Source organism: Octopus sinensis, linkage group LG10 (genome assembly GCF_006345805.1).
Source record: "Octopus sinensis linkage group LG10, ASM634580v1, whole genome shotgun sequence".
NCBI classification, from domain to species: Eukaryota; Metazoa; Mollusca; class Cephalopoda; order Octopoda; family Octopodidae; genus Octopus; species Octopus sinensis.
The window spans coordinates 86,884,371-86,903,467 of record NC_043006.1 but is presented as its reverse complement, the minus strand read 5'-3'; the positions used below and the strand labels follow the sequence as shown (position 1 = coordinate 86,903,467).

The 19,097-nt window shown below is 35.2% G+C and overlaps 1 protein-coding gene across 1 annotated transcript in view; it reads left to right on the top strand.

Moving 5' to 3' along the window:
- LOC115216696 (endoplasmic reticulum aminopeptidase 1) overlaps positions 1–19,097 on the top strand; it is a 1,296,444-nt gene that overhangs the window by 881,185 nt on the left and 396,162 nt on the right. Inside the window, exon 6 of the mRNA XM_029786223.2 lies at positions 2,297–2,448. Coding sequence (XP_029642083.1) covers positions 2,297–2,448 — 152 coding nt within the window. The remainder of the gene's footprint in view (positions 1–2,296; positions 2,449–19,097) is intronic.

The following is a 19,097-nucleotide window of genomic DNA, read 5'->3' as shown; positions in this document are numbered from 1 at the left end:
GCTTTTCTTTCCCAATTCACCTCCCATATTTCACAAGTTTTCAATGAAGACTTAACTCAATCCTTAAATTGTCTTGGCTAGGAGTGCTTTTACCAAGCAAGTTCACCATATAGGATCTGCTTAGGCATCCTCTGATCATTCATTCAAACAAGTTGTCCAGTCCAATGTAAACGGTACTTGTGCACCATCACCTCAATGCTCAGGATGTTGGATTCTTTCAAGATCTCTGTGCCTGGAGTCTACAAGGACAAGCCAACATTCAGAATGTGTCAGGCATCTACTCTTTTACTTGTTTCAGTCATTTGACTGCGGCCATGCTGGAGCACCGCCTTTAGTCGAATCAAATCGACCCCAGGACTTATTCTTTGTAAGCCCAGTACTTATTCTATCGGTCTCTTTTGCCGAACCGCTAAGTGATGGCGACGTAAATACACCAGCATCGGTTGTCAAGCAATGCTAGGGGGACAAACACAGACACACAAACATACACACATATATATATATATATATATACATATATACGACGGGCTTCTTTCAGTTTCCATCTACCAAATCCACTCACAAGGCTTTGGTCAGCCTGAGGCTATAGTAGAAGACACTTGCCCAAGATGCCACACAGTGGGACTGAACCTGGAACCATGTGGTTGGTAAGCAAGCTACTTACCACACAGCCACTCCTGAGGAAAATTTTCAAAGACCTTTACATGATGCTTGTAAAGAGTTCATGTCTCACAAGAGTAAAGGAGTGACGTCAGCTGATAGGCATGATCCACAGCGACATACAGATACACATATACAGACATATATGTACACAGCATGCATATGGGTACATACACACATGAACAGATAACCGCATATTACCCACTATTATGTCAAATGACAAACACTTTCTAAAGCAACATTGCTCCTACCCCTGAGCACATACGCTTACCTGTTGTTGCACACCAGCATATAAGTTCACAGGTAGTCACTAAACAGTGGTAGATTATCCAAAAATATTATATAGGTTCATTTTGTCCTGTAAGTCAATAAGCCTGTTCAGTTGGCAATCATAGGGGAAGCACAATGCATTGTTTAGAAGAGTGTATAATTACGTGCAACCCAGTTAATTGTTCCAAGCGTTGTGCATACTTGATTGGGTAGTATTCAGGCATGTGGGGGCAACTTGTAATCCAATATCTTGTGCTTCATTATTCCCAGTATAACTATAGTTGGGTACTCCATGGAAACATTGTCAATACAAACACAGTCAGGGTAAATATATAAGATGAGAAAGGAGTTCACACACTGGTATACAGACAGGGATGTTCAGGTGGTGGGTATTAGGGTAAAACTGGAAGAAATGCTGCTAAGCATTTTGCCTCTTGCACAAATGATTCTGCCAGCTCTCTGCTTTCTATTGTCCTGCATTTATAAAACAATAATGATTATTTCTTTAAATGTGGTGAATTGGCAGTGTCATTTGAGTATAGGTAGAATGCCTCACAGGATTTGTTTTGACTCTGCCCTATGGGTTCAAATACTGTTAAGGGTAACTTTTGTATTTTATCCCTTTTAGAATTACCAAAATGATATCACTCCAGGGTAGTGCATTGACAGAACTGTTTGATGATTAAGATGTCTGCCAGTATTTATTTCAGCCCATGCAAGTAAAAAGTTATTGTTTGCAGAGCTACATTCAGGTGTAGGGGGTTTATCTGGAATTTGTTGAAAATATTTATCTGGAGCCATTTGAATGTTATGAGAGCTTTTTGCTCTCTTACATGTTTTGGCATGCTGCTAAAGAAAGCAGGGTCCATTGAGGTGAGTAGTTCGGTTTTGGTGTTGTGAGGTGACATGAGCATGTTTTTTGTAGAGAATGGATGCAAATAGTATATATCTTGTTATGGTTTATAAACATTCAGAAAGCAACCATTGGTTTCATGGATGCAATAGAAGACAAGAAAGCAACAACAACTTTCTGACTGGTTATATATCATAACCAGGAATATACTATGCAACAATATACAAGTATAACCACTCAAATCTCTAAAATGACTCTGGTCCCAAGTTGTTTTGATCCAATTTGGTGGGACTCCACCAAACACCAAAGTATAGAGAGGAAAGACTTGCATGTGTGAACAACTGCTAGTTCTTCAAAAGTTCTTGCCCAGGCCTAGCAGATATGTGTGTAGATGCTTGGTTGACATTGAACAAGAAAGGATTGACTCTGCTGTATTAATAAATTTTTTGTCGGTTTCAGTTTCTTAAGTTTTTTGGGTTTTTTTGTCTTACATATTTGTTTCTTCTTTTGCAGATTTGATTGCCATACCAGACTTTGAACAAGGTGCTATGGAGAATTGGGGTCTCATAACATTCAGAACAACCCAGTTACTGTTTGATTCATCTCAGACTGTGAGATTAAGAATGTTAGTAATTGAAACGATTGCTCATGAGTTTGCCCATCAGGTGAGGAATACAGCTCTGCTTTTGTTTATTTTAATTTTACATTTCAAAATTCAGAAACTTTCATTTTTTTTTTGTTTTTCTGTGATTCTCATATATATTATGTTATTGTTAACAACTGGAAGAAGATGCTTCTATTCCACTTACTAAAGTGGATGAAGCTTTGGTCAGGAGGGGTTGATATCATCAAACTGGATCCAACAACCATTGGGTATTTTGGCCCTAAACTGTAAATCACTGGTTTCACCCCAACAATAGAAAGGGAGAAAACAATGGTAACCTTTTGACTGGTTGCATATCATAACCAAGAATGTCCTACTCAACATTATAAAAATATAACTGCTCAATTTCTCTTTTAGAGTGTACTGTTTTTTTTTTTTTTGCTGAAATATGAACTACTGACCAATAACACACACACACACACACACACTCTCTCTCTCTCTCTCTCTCTCTCTCTCTCCCTCTCTCTCTCTCTCTCTGCAGTTATGCATGTACATAATCATTAATGAATAAAAGAAAAATAATTGAATATATATATATACATCAATTGACAGAAAAGTTCTGACTTAGTAGAATATCAACATATTTAAATACAATAAACTTTTGAAGTAACGATATCCAGTTAGCAACCTGATATCAGTCTTCACCATTTCTTTAGCTTACTCTTCTGAGGGTTACTTTCAATTGGATCATTTGTCACTTCTTTACCCAACTGTCATTCACTATGTGAATTTTATGTCCATACCAATTCAGTCTTCTCTCCAACATATCCAGTTCTTCTCAGCTAATCTTTACTTGTTATTACTCTTTACATACACAAACATTACACACCAGGGGATAATGTGCACCTCATTTATTTCCAGCCTTTGCATATGCACTGCATTTCTTCCACATTCAATGTTCATGTTTAGCTGCCATGCAACATTGTACTTTCTGCAAAAGCATCAAATATTCCTTGTTTCTTAGTAAATGTAATAGTTCCTTAACTGTTTTCACCCAACCCTTACTGTAACCTCTATGCTTTCAGAACACACACCTTTACTAATACAAATAAAAAGTGTTACCTTCTCCTGTGAACTCTACCATGAAATTAAAACAATTCATTTCATGAATTCCTTTAGAACTAACAACTGTTGCATAGCTGCTATATATATAAAACTACATTCTCTGTCAATCTGCCTGTGACTCTATTGTACCTCTTCTGTACCTTGAGTGTATATTGATTACACAGTATGGAATATTTACTTAGGACTTTATGGAATATCAAACCTAGTGCCACGATAAGTGGCAGTAGGCTTCTATATTTTTTCTTTTAAGCTATGACTTATGTCCTTGCTAGAATATTTTTAGCCTTTTAGATTTTAACTCTGCTTCCATGTTTCAAACTTTTCCTTTACATTTTAAAGCAATACTATAAAAATTAGGTTTACAGTTCCCTTAGGCAGTGAGTTTTGAAATTTTCTGCTTGGCCAAAAGGTTAATCATAAATTGGTGGCAGTAGTCAAGAACCAAATCCTGAGAAATACCTACAACATATTAAAGTTCTTACTGACAAATTCATTATCACCTTTTGAAGGTTCTCACAAGCCATTTGTATTCAGTTTTCTTCATGGCTAACAGACTCCATTTCATGGAACCCTACCAGACATTTTGATGTTAGTTAAAATCTTCTGTAATTGTCTCACTATAAAGAGGGCATCAGAAGTACTCCATCCTGGCACAAACTGGAGCTACACTTATCTTCCTAATTAGCTGTTCTGTAATTCTTTCTGTAACTTTCAGAACTTTTGTCAGTCAGTTTGATGCATCTGTAGTTGCTCTTGTACCAGTTAATAATGTTACTGCTATGAAAATCATTGGGTATTAATACCTTCTTTTATTTCCTGATTGACTATGAGAGTGATTAGTCTCTGCCTACTCTCCCAAATATTTTCAGTTTTCCAGCTTTTACTCATAATGGTCCTGCTGCTTTTTCCTATCTTTATATCTTTAATGTCCTTTTTCAAACTGGTGTCTTTGTGTAAATGAAAGAAATAATTAGGGGTGCTTCCTCTTCTAACAGTAATAATTTGCTAACTATTTATGGCTGGTGGGAATGAACTAACTTGCTAACTGGACTGGGACACCTTTGAGATGCTTGGATGTTCTCAGATTAGAAATACAGAATCAGTGACAGACTTATAAAATTGATGCCATTAACCATTTGGTTGGTTGTCGTTAATGTTTCAGTCAGCTGCAATTTTATAACTAATTAAAGTGAACAATATTTTATATTTAACATAATAAAGAAGTAAAATATAATTAAAAATAGCTTGATATATTCCTGTATTCACTATGAATTTATCACTATAAATTAGTTTAATTTGTAAAGTATATCAAAAGACCATTGACAGACCATAAAATTTAATATATGGAGAAATAAATTTAAAACAAAATGAATAATAATACTTAGAGAGTGTTTGATTTTAAGATATTTTTCACAATCTAATTAAATGTTGTAGAAAAAGGGAAAATAAATTCATTAACTTTACTGGTTTGTGCACAAATTAGTAGTGCATCAGACAAAATTCCTAGTGGTATTCTATTGTATCTCTTTACAGTGTGAGTTCAGTTTTCATTAAGGTTAATTTTATCTTTCATCCTTCATGGCTAATTGAATAAATATTAGTTAAGTATTGTTGCATTTGATCAAACAGGCCACACCATCCTTCAAAATTTAGTCTGTGAGAAAAGTCTTAGAAAATCTTATATAGACAAGTGTTGGGGTGATGTAGAGTGTCAATAATTACAAGATCCTTATAAGGTTGGGCCTAATCTCTCAATGCTCTCTGTTCAGAACTTGCTTAAATCACAATACATTCAGATTTCTTGATGTTGTTTTCCCCAGATCAGTCATGAACAGATAGACTGGCCAGTGTGGTTAACAAGTCCTGTTTATAATCACATGGTTCTGGGTTCAATCCCATTGCATTTCACTGTGGGCTAGTATCTTCTACAATAACTTAGGATTGACCAATACCATGCAAGTGGAATCAGGTTGATCAAAATTGTGTGAAGCCCTGTTATGTGTCTTTCGCAGAGGAATACATATTTTGTCCAAAAGTATAAACATTTATGAGAAACAGAAACAAGGCAATGAAATGGTGACACTTCCTCTCACCATCAGAAATGCAGTGAATCAATGATTGACTCATGGCTTATAGTAACTAACGATGCCATTATTCAAAAACTGTAGGGTAAAATAAAATTGGTTCTATGATCAAATGTTTTCCAGTCATGACTGCCATATTTTTATGACCGTCACATTACTGATATAGCATTTCTAATGATGGTGAACTGGTAGTTATTAAAGTGTTATCAGAGTGCTTTCTGCACTCAGGTCCCACTGAGGTCAACTTTGTCTATAATCCTTTCAAGGATTATAAAAGATGATTAAAAATATCAATGAAAAAGTACCAGTTCAAGGGAGTAGCGCAGGAGTGGCTGTGTGGTAAGTAGCTTGCTAACCAACCACATGGTTCCGGGTTCAGTCCCACTGCATGGCACCTTGGGCAAGTGTCTTCTGCTATAGCCCTGGGCTGACCAATGCCTTGTGAGTGGATTTGGTAGACGGAAACTGAAAGAAGCCTGTTGTATATATATGTATATATATATATATATATATATATATATATATATATATATATATATATATATAAATATATACATATATATATATGCATGTGTGTGTATGTGTTTGTGTGTCTGTCCCCTTAGCATTGCTTGACAACCGATGCTGGTGTGTTTACGTCCCCCGTCACTTAGCGGTTTGGCAAAAGAGACCGATAGAATAAGTACTGGGCTTACAAAGAATAAGTCCCGGGGTCGATTTGCTTGACTAAAGGCGGTGCTCCAGCATGGCCACAGTCAAATGACTGAAACAAGTAAAAGAATAAAGAGTAAAAAGTCCTCCTCTTGGATATGCATCAGTGGCATGGAAAGAGGAAAGTTGTATACAAGAACTACTGCCAGACTTTCTCAATAAATCTTGTCCACATGTGCACATATGTAAATATGTGCACATGAGTGGTTAACATTGAACTACATGGGCTTTATATAGTTTTTCCCATGATTACATCATCCAATGTAGCTCTCACCTTCTAAAAGGATAAGTTGTAATCTAAGAGAGACTTAGCTCAGGTTTGATCAGTTAAATACCATGTATGTAATGCAGTCAGTTCAATAAACTGTACCCCTCACCTACAAATTTATAGCTTTGTCCTAATCTTTGCTTGTAGAAGAACACGGAATCTGTTTGAAGTATATTTTTATTAAATAGGTTTTTGTGTTTTAGCACTTATTATACATGAGTCACCTTTAATTAGCAAGTGATTTCAGCTGAGTTTATGTGTTTGGACTAAAACAATGACACAGAGTAAAATCATTACAGCCATTAAAAAAAATACATACAAGATTGTATTATGTTCCATTTATTATCATATTGTAATAATAATATATATAATTAGATATCAAAGTCTGTTAGTTTGATGTAATGTAGCCACTGATACTCTGATTCATTGTGTCTCATATTGTATTCTATTGTAGAAATTATGTTCTAGAATATAGAGGTGACGTAATTAAGCACCACAAGGAATTTTATTCCTTGCTCTGTCTTATTCAGTCAATCAACTACTGTTGCTCATACTATAACATTTGTTTGTCTAATAAACCAATGGTTCTTCTCCCTTAAAGACTTGCTTCAATCAGTATTGGCAGTACAGCATCTTTTGTGATTCTAGAGACACATATGAGAGTGACAGTCATGGTTGTAGTGGTTACATTCGAATGATATGATGATCAGTATTTTCCTTGAGGTGTTTTCATTTTTTTCTTTTGAGAGCGAACTTTTCTTTAGCGGCATACCACAGCTTCCCTCTTTTGTTAAACCATCACTAAGTTCCAGTCTCCTGTAAGATTGATTTCAATTGAAATGTTCTCCTACTTCCCAGTGTAACTGTATGCCTCTTGCAGGCAACTTTGAAACAAACATGGAAATTACCTTTGTACTCTCTTGCTGGAAGCTGGATCCCCTTACAATAGGGATTTGGTGGATACTCCTATCTGAAGCATAGTGTAAGTAGCTCGCTGTGAAGATAAAAAGACTGAGTAGATTAGAAAAGACCAGGAGCTTATAATTGATGAATCAGTTCACTTGATATCTAAAATTAATTTCAGGTTTTAAAACTGCTTTAAAAAACCAGTGTTGTTGAAGATGAAGGTTCTGTTGACTGGAAACTTAATGTTTATCATCAACTTACTATTCTCACAGACTTCAGGTCATTCTTGCAAGTTTCTCTTCTGATTTGTCAAGTGGCTAAGTTCCTTATGAGTGTTGGGCCTCATGGAGGCATTGATCAAGACCTTTGGCATTATGTTGTGCTTGAGAAGGAGACCCATCAAGCTGAGCAAAATCACAGTCATGGCTGATACTCGTGTCACACAAATGGCACCCATACCAGATGCACGTAAAAGCAACCATTACACTCTCAGAGTGGTTGGTGTTAGGAAGAACATCCAGCCATAGAAAACCATGCCAAATCAGACTGGAGTCTGGTGCAGTCTTCCAGCATACCTTTCCTGGGCAGACCATCCAACGGACGTTAAATCATGATGATGAAGATAAATTTAAGAAGAGACTGACCATGATGTTTGTGCCAAGGTAGGAGAACTCATGCACAAACTTCAGCTCAGTTGTTGATCATAATAACAGGGACAGAGATGTTCAATGGCTTGGCCCAATACATTGAATTCTCCAGGCTGATGGCCAGGTTCAAAGTCCTGTAAAGCTTTCGAGAAGCTGTCCATAAGGTCGTCTGAGGAAAAGTAATAATTATTGGGCAAGGTTAGAATATTTATAAGTTGTAAAATGACAAAAATCTTAATATGGAAATATTAGAATTACTTTTTAAAATATGAAAAATTCAATATGTGGAAACAGTATAAAGTTATATTTTCAATCAATTAATCTCTCTCTCTCTCTCTCTCACACACACACACACACACACACCTTTCATGTATTAATTACTTTTGAAGGTGAAATTTCCTAGTGAGTTAACTGAGTTGTGTATTTTCACTCGTCAGTCAAGTGGAAACACGGGGCTTACTGGGAAATTTCAACTTCAAAAGTGAAAAAGTCTATAACTTCTACTTGACATATTGTATATTTTCATTTCTCATGTGTGTGTAGCTATGTGTGTGTTGATGGTATGTATGTGGCATGTTGTGATTATTAAAATTTCACATTTAAAAGTTATATCTTCAAAAATTAGTACATAATTTCAAATATCATTAAAGTTATTTATAGATATTGGGAGAGTACAAATAATTCATTATTAACATTACATACAAATTTAAATTAGAAACAATGAAAGAATACTCTGTTGTGTCTGGGGAGAGTCATTTTCTTTTTATGCCTTATAATATAACACACTCACCGGTAAAAATTTTCGTTGCGTCTTGCAACCTTTTCATTAGTCTTCACTATTGAAAAGGTTGCAAGATGCAACGAAAATTTTTGGACAATATAAATAAGAAATAAGTGGAAATTTTACCGGTGAGTGTGTTACATTATAAGGCACAAAAAGAAAATGACACTCCCTAGACACAACAGAATATGCTTCAACACACGAACTCATATAAAGAATCTTGCAAACCAAATCCAAAATCTAAATGAAAGAATATCTTATTTTCTATCCACTGTGGAATTTGAAACTCTGTATTAACTTTTGAAAGTATGGGTTTTTTCATGAAGAATTTTACTAACCTTTTCGAATTTTGAAACTTATTAAAATATTGTGTAGAAGCTTCTATCAGATCGCTCCTTCATAATACCTATGGTTTATCTTTACTTTAGGACATCAAAATAGTCACTTGTTATGTATTTACATGCACAAAATAAAGGTTGTCACTCAAGTTGTTTCTTAGAAGATGACACAGCTGGAACAGTTAACTTAGAAAGCACTGTAGTATCACATTCCCAAGCATAACAAAGAGCCTCTTTACTATCATTTCTATGCCTGTTCACCATCCAGTCCTCAGCAACTATGGCATATTCATCAGAAAAGCATGGCAGAAGAAAATGTATCAAGCTAATCAAGTGTCAAAAAGCACATATACAAGAACTATTCCTCATTGAAAATAGTGTGCACTCCCTGACTGACAAGGATGCTGTTCAGTGCTGACTTCTAATTTCAAAGCAAGGTGCACCTGCAACTCTTAAGCAAAAATTTTTCAGGCAACCCAGAACCTTAACATTCGACTAGAATAGAATGTCTACCAAAGTGAATCAATCTTGATTCCAGATAAAAAAAATATATATATATTTTAACAAGAATCAAACAATTGGCAACAACCTCTGCAAGAAGAAAAGTTTTACATGATACTTTTGGTGTAACAGAAAAACACTTTTTTAATCAACCTAATCTTGCTAGAAAGTTTGTTCACTCAAATAGTTGGCTTTTGCAGTGGACTTAGCTAGAATTGCTGCAAATTTGTACACAGGTAACAGGACCGCTCATTCTAATTTTAAGCTACCACTCAACCTTGCAACTTGTAATATTGGCAAAGGATTTGGATATGCAGATATCCAGAAGTAGACCAAGCTGAGTGTGTGAGATGAGCACACATTAGAATCTCTTATTCTCACTTTACAATATCTCAACACCAACATCAAGGGTGGAGTTACAGTCTTGCTCTCTGGTTATTTCTGACAAACTCTGCCAATCATACCAAGGATATGTACACTCACTGATGAGTTGAGAGCAAGCTACAAAGAAATTTACATTTTCTCTACTCATGAGAGCTGCACTAAAGAGATGCCACAGTATTTCTGTTTATAAAAGTTTTGTTTCAATTCAGAGCAGTCACAAAGTGACATTGACCAAACGTTGTGAAATATAATCATCAATATGTTTCAAGAAATGGTATTGAAAATTTTTCTGGCCTCTCACAGAATTATAGATACAATGAGTGGCTTTCTAAATAGCTCATCCAAGCTCCCCAAAATCCCACTGTACAGGATATTAGTGTTACCATCATTCAACAAGTACCAGTCCAATCCATATGGTGTAGGGGGTTAAAATCTGTAGTTGTCAATGCTATTAACTATCCATCAGAGTTTCTCTATTCTCTTCAGCTCAATGGTATCCTTACCACTCAATCTGCAACTTGAATGTTGGAGGAACCGATATGTAGCAGCAAAATATGGATGTACCGAAACTCTGTAATGGTACAAAGTAATTGTCAAAATTCTTATCTCACAAAAACCACCATTATAACTATTTGTGTGAAGGAAGTTGTTTTTATTTAACACATTCTCTTTATCCCATCAAATATGCTATTTCAGTTTAAGCACCTTCAGTTTCCAATGAAACTGAATTTTTCAGCAAGTTTCAGTGATAGTAACAGTGTTACTGGAACTGAACTGGTAAGTTCATGTTTTTTTTATGACCAGCTCTATGTTGCATTGCATGTGTATTGGGTCTAGCAGACATCTTTCCATGAGAAAACTAAACTGTAGAACAAGAAGGGTTGTCTCCCTTGGAGATCTTGCTGAATAATTTACATTCCTGTTAAAATTGCTTTTGTTTTATGTGTTGCATATCAATGCAGAATTAAATGTAAATACATGGAGCAAAATATATGCTTAGTATTTTCTTGGGTCAGGAAATTAAAATTATCAGCAAATATAGTGTCAAGAGCTTAACATGCAAACCTGGAAATATTCAACTTCAGATAAGTATATGCATTACAATAAAAATACATATGTAAATATAATTACATACAAAAGCACTAAATAAATAATAGCTATATGTTAAACCATCTAATTTTGGAAAAAAATTTCCACATATTCAGCAACCAAGTAATAGATGCTGGTGCTATGTAAAAAGCATGTGTGTTGGTTCCATGTTAAAAGCGCTTGGGTAAAAAACACCAGTGCTGATGCCATATAAAAAGCACTCAGTTCACTTTGTACAGATGTAGAAACCATATCAAAACAGACAAATGGTGCTTGGTGTATCTCTGACTTACCAGCTCCTCCTGAATTGTCCACCCCATGCCAGCATGGAGAATGGACATTAAAGGATAATGATGGTGATGATATAAACAATCACCCTGAGCACCTTTTCAAACTCCACCTGTCTAACATCCGTGGACATGTTTACAAAGTCAGAAAACAGCACAGCTCCCATGACTTTCGGAAACATTTTTTCACGCTAAGAGTTGCTGAAGCATGGAACAAACTGCCGGTGTCAGTTGTTAGTTGTCGGAGCACTGCATCCTTCAAAACTTCCATGCTTTCTGAGATTCGCCAGCACTACACCTGATTTTCTCCCCTCCATACACACACAAGCATGTATCTGACTCATACATTGTTCACTTTCCAGATATTTGTACATTACTGCATATTCTCTATATGCACTTTTGACAAGTTGTGGTGCACCTGAGCACTCTCTCTCTTTACTCTTTTACTCTTTTACTTGTTTCAGTCATTTGACTGTGGCCATGCTGGAGCACCACCTTTAGTCGACCAAATCAACCCCAGGACTTATTCTTTGTAAACCTAGTACTTATTCTATCAGTCTCTTTTGCTGAACCACTAAGTAACGGGGACATAAACACACCAGCATCGGCTGTCAAGCAATGCTAGGGGGACAAACACAGACACACAAACACACACATGCATATATATGTATACATATATACGACGGGCTTCTTTCAGTTTCCGTCTACCAAATCCACTCACAAGGCTTTGGTCAGCCCAAGGCAATAGTAGAAGACACTTGTCCAAGGTGCCATGCAGTGGGACTGAACCCAGAACTATGTGGTTGGTAAACAAGCTACTTACCACACAGCCACTCCTGCGCCTGTATCCAATAATTTCATTATCGTTATTATTATTATAATATAAGTCTATCTATCTAGCTGTATGCATGTATACTCACACACTTAATATTATATATTAAATTAAATGATAAATCTATGATTTATTTCAGATAGCCATAATATTAATTCATTTTTACATTCATAATCTTTTCACTCGCTTTTAGCCTGTGTTTCTTTTTAAAGCCACCAGGTTTCATCTTATAAACACTTCATTATGAACACCTTATGTAGTCCAGTAATGAATTTATTTTAATTTAAAGAGTTTCAATTAATTTATTATTCTTACTGAAATTAAATTAGCTACTGTATAAGTTATTTATTTGATGTTAATTATTTTACAGTTATTAAGTTAATTTTAATAAGGATTTTTTTTTTTTTCATATAAATAAAAGTTGTTCATATTCTTCCAACGTTGATTCTTTAGTTTTAATTGATAAATGTAGTGACTTTTTCTCTCTGCATATGCTACAAAATATATTTTCAGCATAAAATTTAGTTGTTCTCTTAGAATTTTCATATTTTCTTTTCTCCTTTGTTTCATTCCTAATTAATTTCTCCATCTTCTGTGCTGCTCCAATAATGAAATAGTTTTATATGATTTGAATTTTATTTTTTTTTTCATTCAAAATAAGGACTATTACTTTCATTAGTTTCCATGGCTAAGTTTTATTTTATTTTATTTTGTTTGTAAAATTTATCCATTAGTAAGTAATAAAGGCAAAGTTAACTGCAGCGGGATTTAAAATCAGAGCAGCACAGAGCATCAGAAAAATACCACAAGGCCTTTCATCTGATGCTCTACTGACTCTACCAATTTCCTACCTTCTTTCTGTTTCTCTTGCGTACTTCTCTCTTTCTATGCTCCTCACCACACAGTTCATAGGTTTTTGCACCTAGGAATTACCCCTCCAAGGCATAGGCCTGAGAAAGGCTTTTTCAGTGAAAGACAAACAGATGCCCATGTATGAAGTCTTTTCTCTCCATGTCACTGATGAATGCAATGTGGAAGACTAAGCCCAATACAGATTGTTGTTAGGGCCATTGCAGGAACTACTGTGAGAACAGTCAGATTAAATAGTATATATATATATTCATAAGGTATTGGAATCTTACATTGTGTATAAACTCTATTCTTGGAATGAGCAATTTTCAATAATGTTGGATTTTTCTCATAAGGTATTGGAATCTTACGTACATACCATTCTACCTAAAAAAATGGGTCTGCAAATTCAATATCCCTACATAACTCGCATCTATTTTCTTTCCTCAACCTCACTCTCTATTTTGTATCCTATCTAAATTAACTATTACTTAACCATCCTCTCAAACCGTCTTGGATGAAGAGATATAATTAATAAATATCCTGGAAACAGCTGTAAGACCTTCTAAGTATAAATGTTCTAATATCTACACAGACTTGGTTTTATATCTCATTATGCAAAACATTCTGATATATATATATATATATATATATATATATATATATATATATGTATGTACATACACATAAAGGCAAAACTGGTGCAGGTGTGTTTACGTAGTGGTTCAGCAAAAGAGACTAATAGAATAAGTATCAGGCTTTAAAAAGCTAAAAAAAAGTACTGGGATCAATTCACCTGACTAAAATTCTTCAAAGTGATGCCCCAACATGACTGAAACAAGTATATATGTATTGTCATCATCATCATCATTTCATTTCTGCTTTCCATGCTGGCATGGGTTGGGCAGTTTGACAGGACCTGACAGGCTGCAGAACTGTGTCAGGCCCCAGTGTCAGGATGCTGAGGTGTATGTGTGAGGAGAGAACTGACATGGATAAATTGTGTGTTGGGCCCAGCGCCTACAGTCTTAAGTATAATACATTCAGGACCTCACTTTCACCATGGTGGACAGGTCTTCTTGAGCACAGCATATTGCCAATCCTCTTAGCCTTTTGAGTTCTCTAAGAAAGGTTAACATCTTGAGGTTATCATGATGGATGGGTCTTTTCAAGCACAGTGAATCACCAGTTGTCTTGGTCCTTTGTCTCTTCCTCTATGGGGCTTGTCATCTTGAGATTTTCTCTCACTACCTTGTCCCATGTCTTCCAGGTCTCTCTTTTATATAAGTTCCATCCACTGTGAGTGATCAGCATTTTGGCCTCATCTATACACATAACATGATCAAATCTCTAGTGTCTTCTCTCTTGCACACTACATTTAATTCCTCTTGTGCCTAATTTTTCTCTTGACACATTTGCATTTTGCTGTACAACCACACTGACATTGCACATCCAATGTAGCATACAAGTTCCATACCTTTCTAGCCTTCATATGCCCTCTGCATGCAAAACACATGTTTCTCTACCATGTAACATTATTTCTTATACACAAACGGCATACAATCTGCTTTTCACTCTGAGAGAGAAAGAGAGAGATTTTGTTGCCAACAGAGGTAATAACTCTCTAAACTGCCTCTACTTTATTTTTATTTTAGCAGCTATAATTTCAGAACATTCTTCTCCACTGCAAATTAGGCCACCTGAGCAACAGATACCATCTATTTCCTCTAGAGGTCTCTTGGGAATTTGAGAAAGTCTATTTCATATTTGTCCTTAGTCTTTATAGCCTCTGCACATCTTCCACATGCAATGACTACTTTCTTTGTTAACCTTCATATGATTCCATTGCACCCCTGTGTGTCCTTAGCTTGCATTGGGTACACTGTAGGGAAATTTCTACCTACGCCTTTCCTACACACTGAGTAAGGCCATTTACTTGATAGGAAGAGAGTCCTATTAATTTTCTTGTTTCCCACTTATTTTGCTTTTGCTAGATTAACCTTAAGGCTCTTTGACCTTAACAAAACTCCAGTCCACTCATCCATTTTGTAATCTGATGTACATTTATAGGCTGCAAGAAAGCTTTATCATTCTAATATACAACACTTAGTAAATCTCTACTGCTTTCTCTCTTTTTCCCCATCCTTTATCTTTCTCACACATACACATACACGTTTGTATAGTTTAATCTCAGCAGAATGCTACAAAACTGATTTAAAGGCTGAGAGTTTCATGCATGACACTCATGAAATTCTTTGAGTGTGTTTGTTTGTGTCCCAGTTGTGTAGAAGTTCACTTCATAACCACAGAGTTTAGAGCATTTACCAAGTGTGTGGCACTTTTATTACAGCCTGTTTTCCATGGATGGACGGACAGATGGATGGATGAGAATGACTGGCTTTCAGCTTTGAAATCTAACTCCAGGCATTACTATAGACACAATAAGGAAAGAAATGACTTATTCCTTCTCTACTATGATAGGGAAAAATTCTCTGCCTTTACCATTTTAATATTTAAGTAAGTTTTTCGACCCCTCTTAACAGAGTAGTTGTATTTGATATTATAACACTGTCTAATACCAATTATAGATCTTAAGAATTATATACATTTGTTAGGCAATCTCTGAAGATTTGATTCTGTAATTGGTTTATAAGATTCCTTTCCTTGTGCTATAGATATTATTGATAACAAAACATAAATAAGATTATGCAACTAAATAATTTACCATTACAGTCTCCAATTTTGTGGTTTTCTGTGTATATTGGGCAAGTGTCATCTACTATAGCTTTGGGTTGACTGAAGTCACATGAGTGGATTTGGGAGACCGAATCTAAAACAAGCCCATAGTATATACATGTGCATGTATGTCTAACTATATGTGTATGTTTCTGTGTCTCTCCCCCACTACAAATTGAGAACTAGTATTGGTTCATTTGTATCCCTGTAACTTGGTAGTTCAGCAAAAGATACCAATAGACTAAGTCCCAGCCTAAAAAAATTAGTACTGGTGTTGATTTGCTAGACTAAAAACTTCAAAGTGGTGCCTCAGCATGACCACAGTTCATTGACTGAAACAAGTAAAAGATAAAAGACCTGTGCATACATATGTGTTTGTGTGTGTACATTCTTAACATGAGAGAAAGGTAGTCTTAGATATGGTGAGATGGAACATTGTGTTGTTTTGTGGCTGGTAGGATACAATCCAAGGTTATCTCAGACATGTTACCATTGATGGAACAGAATAACTGAAGTGAGATGTTAAGAAACCAGTTAAATTTTAAGGGCTTATCTATTTAAGAAAATATCTATGAGGTGATATTTGTGTGTTTGTGTGCATGTGTGTGTATATATATATATATATATATATATATATATATATATATATATATATATATATATATATATATGTGGAGGCGCAATAGCCCAGTGGTTAGAGCAGTGGACTCACAGTCGTAGGATCGCGGTTTTGATTCCCAGACCGAGCGTTGTGAGTGTTTATTGAAGGAAAACACCTAAAGCTCCACGAGGCTATGGCAGGGGATGGTGGCGATCCCTGCTGTACTCTTTCACCACAACTTTCTCTCACTCTTTCTTCTGTTGGCCTGCTCGCTTAGCAAGTGGGGTGGCATCATTAAAAGCTAAAACAATGTGAAGTGCATTGTGACCAGCGATGTGTAGCAACATCTGATAGCCTGGTTAGTCATGGTGATCACGGTGATATATATATAACACACATATGTGTGTGTATGTGAAGTATTAGAAATTGGTTTGAAAAATCCTATCGATTGCTTTTCAGGCACAACAGACCATAACTTACTAAAATGTGATTAGAAATGTTTTTTGTTTGCTGTATTAACTGAATGTGAGATCTATGGCCCAGCTGAGTTAAACTTTGTTGAAAATATTGATCGAGCTGGTTGTTGAAATATTAAAAATAAGATTAAATCAGATTTATCACATAACTCATCCTCTCTGAATATCTGTCTCCTTCTCTCTATATATTATGTGTGTGTGTGTGTATGCATACATATATGTATGCATACATATGTGTGTCTGTGTGTGAATATATTAATGAAATAGAAACAAAGATTCATTGAATGCTTCAATAAAACTTTGATACAAATGAAATGTACATGTAATCAACTGATTTCACCTTTTTAAAGATATTCATGATTTTGTCCTTGATGATGTTATAATTTGATAAATAGATACTGTTAACAGTAACAGGGGAGCTAATAATAACAATATTACTAAATATATATTAATTAAATGTGCTTATTTAAATCCAGTTGTTGTTTTTCAATGAAAGGAGACATCTTATTGATCTGCTATTGTTTAAATGTTCTGTATAGCAATATACAAGAAAGTTTTAAAATTCCATTGCTGATTATCAGTGCATATAGTTATATGTTCACAGAGATAGTTGTCTGTAGCCTGGAAATTGAATTTGCTCGCAGTGCAGTGTCATTTGTTCTTTTTTAAAGTTTATTCCTGTTTGACTATATAATTCTCTACACATACCAAACAAATTATTATACAAATTAGGTTTCCAGAAGTAAAGTAAAATTTTTATGGCATTCATTGCTTTCAGAGAAGTTAAGACACATTCTACCGCTAAGTTGCCCACATTTTTCACTATTAGTTCTATTGCTATTGAATATGATATGGCATAGGCACAAACATTGCTGTGTGGCTGAGAAGCTTGATTTGCACACAAATAGTTTTGGGTTCAGTCTCACTGCATGGCATCTTTGGCAAGTGCCTTTTACTACAGGACCAGGCTGTCCAATGCCTTAGACAGGGACCGTGAGCAAACCTTTTGTGTATATGTTTGTGTGTGTTCATGCATGTGTCTTTGTGTTTGTCCCTATCTCCACTGTTTGACAACCACTGTTGGTTTGTTTATGTTACTGTAACTTAATGGCTTGGCAAAAGAGGCCGATAAAATAAGAATGAGAGTTTAAAAACCCACAGCAAGGCAGTGCCCCAGTAGAGCTGTAGTGTAGTCCAAATACTGAAACAGTTAAAGACAACAATATGTCCATACTCTCTTTAATGATTTCAAGTTTTCATTTTTTTTTTATATGTATATGTGTTTGGAGAGTCTGTTTAATCTTTGCAGTATTGGTACATTTTTAAGAATAATCTAGGTTGCTCCTGAAGTTTATAGGACAGTGACTAAAGTCATATGGTATCATATTCGATTCTGGTGTGTTGTTTTGTTTTATTTCTATAAGTATTTGGACATCAATTGTCTTGGCAAACTGTATACCATCATCTATTAACACAGCTGAATAGTGTCTGTCATATATCTTTAAGCTCTTGAAGTTGGATTTTATGTGTATTTCTGTCCAACTCAACTGTCATATCCTCTTGGCTAGATTGAAAGGAATATTTGTTTTAGAGTGTTTTGTGTGACATGCAGTAAAGAGTAGATATTGCTTCGAGCCTGTAGATCTGTATTATATGTCTGTTTCAATTCAGTTGTTGAATATCATTATTAAACTATCTAAAAACTTGGTTTCTCTTGACTATTCCATAGTGAATTGAATGTTATTACTGATTACATTAAGTCATATTTTAAATTCATTTAATTTCTCTGTGCTTTCATTTCATAGATTAAAGCAATTGTCTACGAATCTTTTCCAGTTCTCTTTTGTATATTGATTGAAAAATTTCAATATTTTCATGATAATCTTGTTACATTGTAATTTTCAAGTATCTTGATGTGATATCATGTGTTGAAACAGATGTTGCTGTATTTTAGAACAGTCATTTTACTAACAAAATCACATGGGTTGGTTGCATTTCACTTCTTATAATTATTAGTTGATGTAATTAACAAATTAATGAATATATTGCTTGATTAATGGTTTGATCATCAATCAGTTGGTCCATTAGAGTTCCT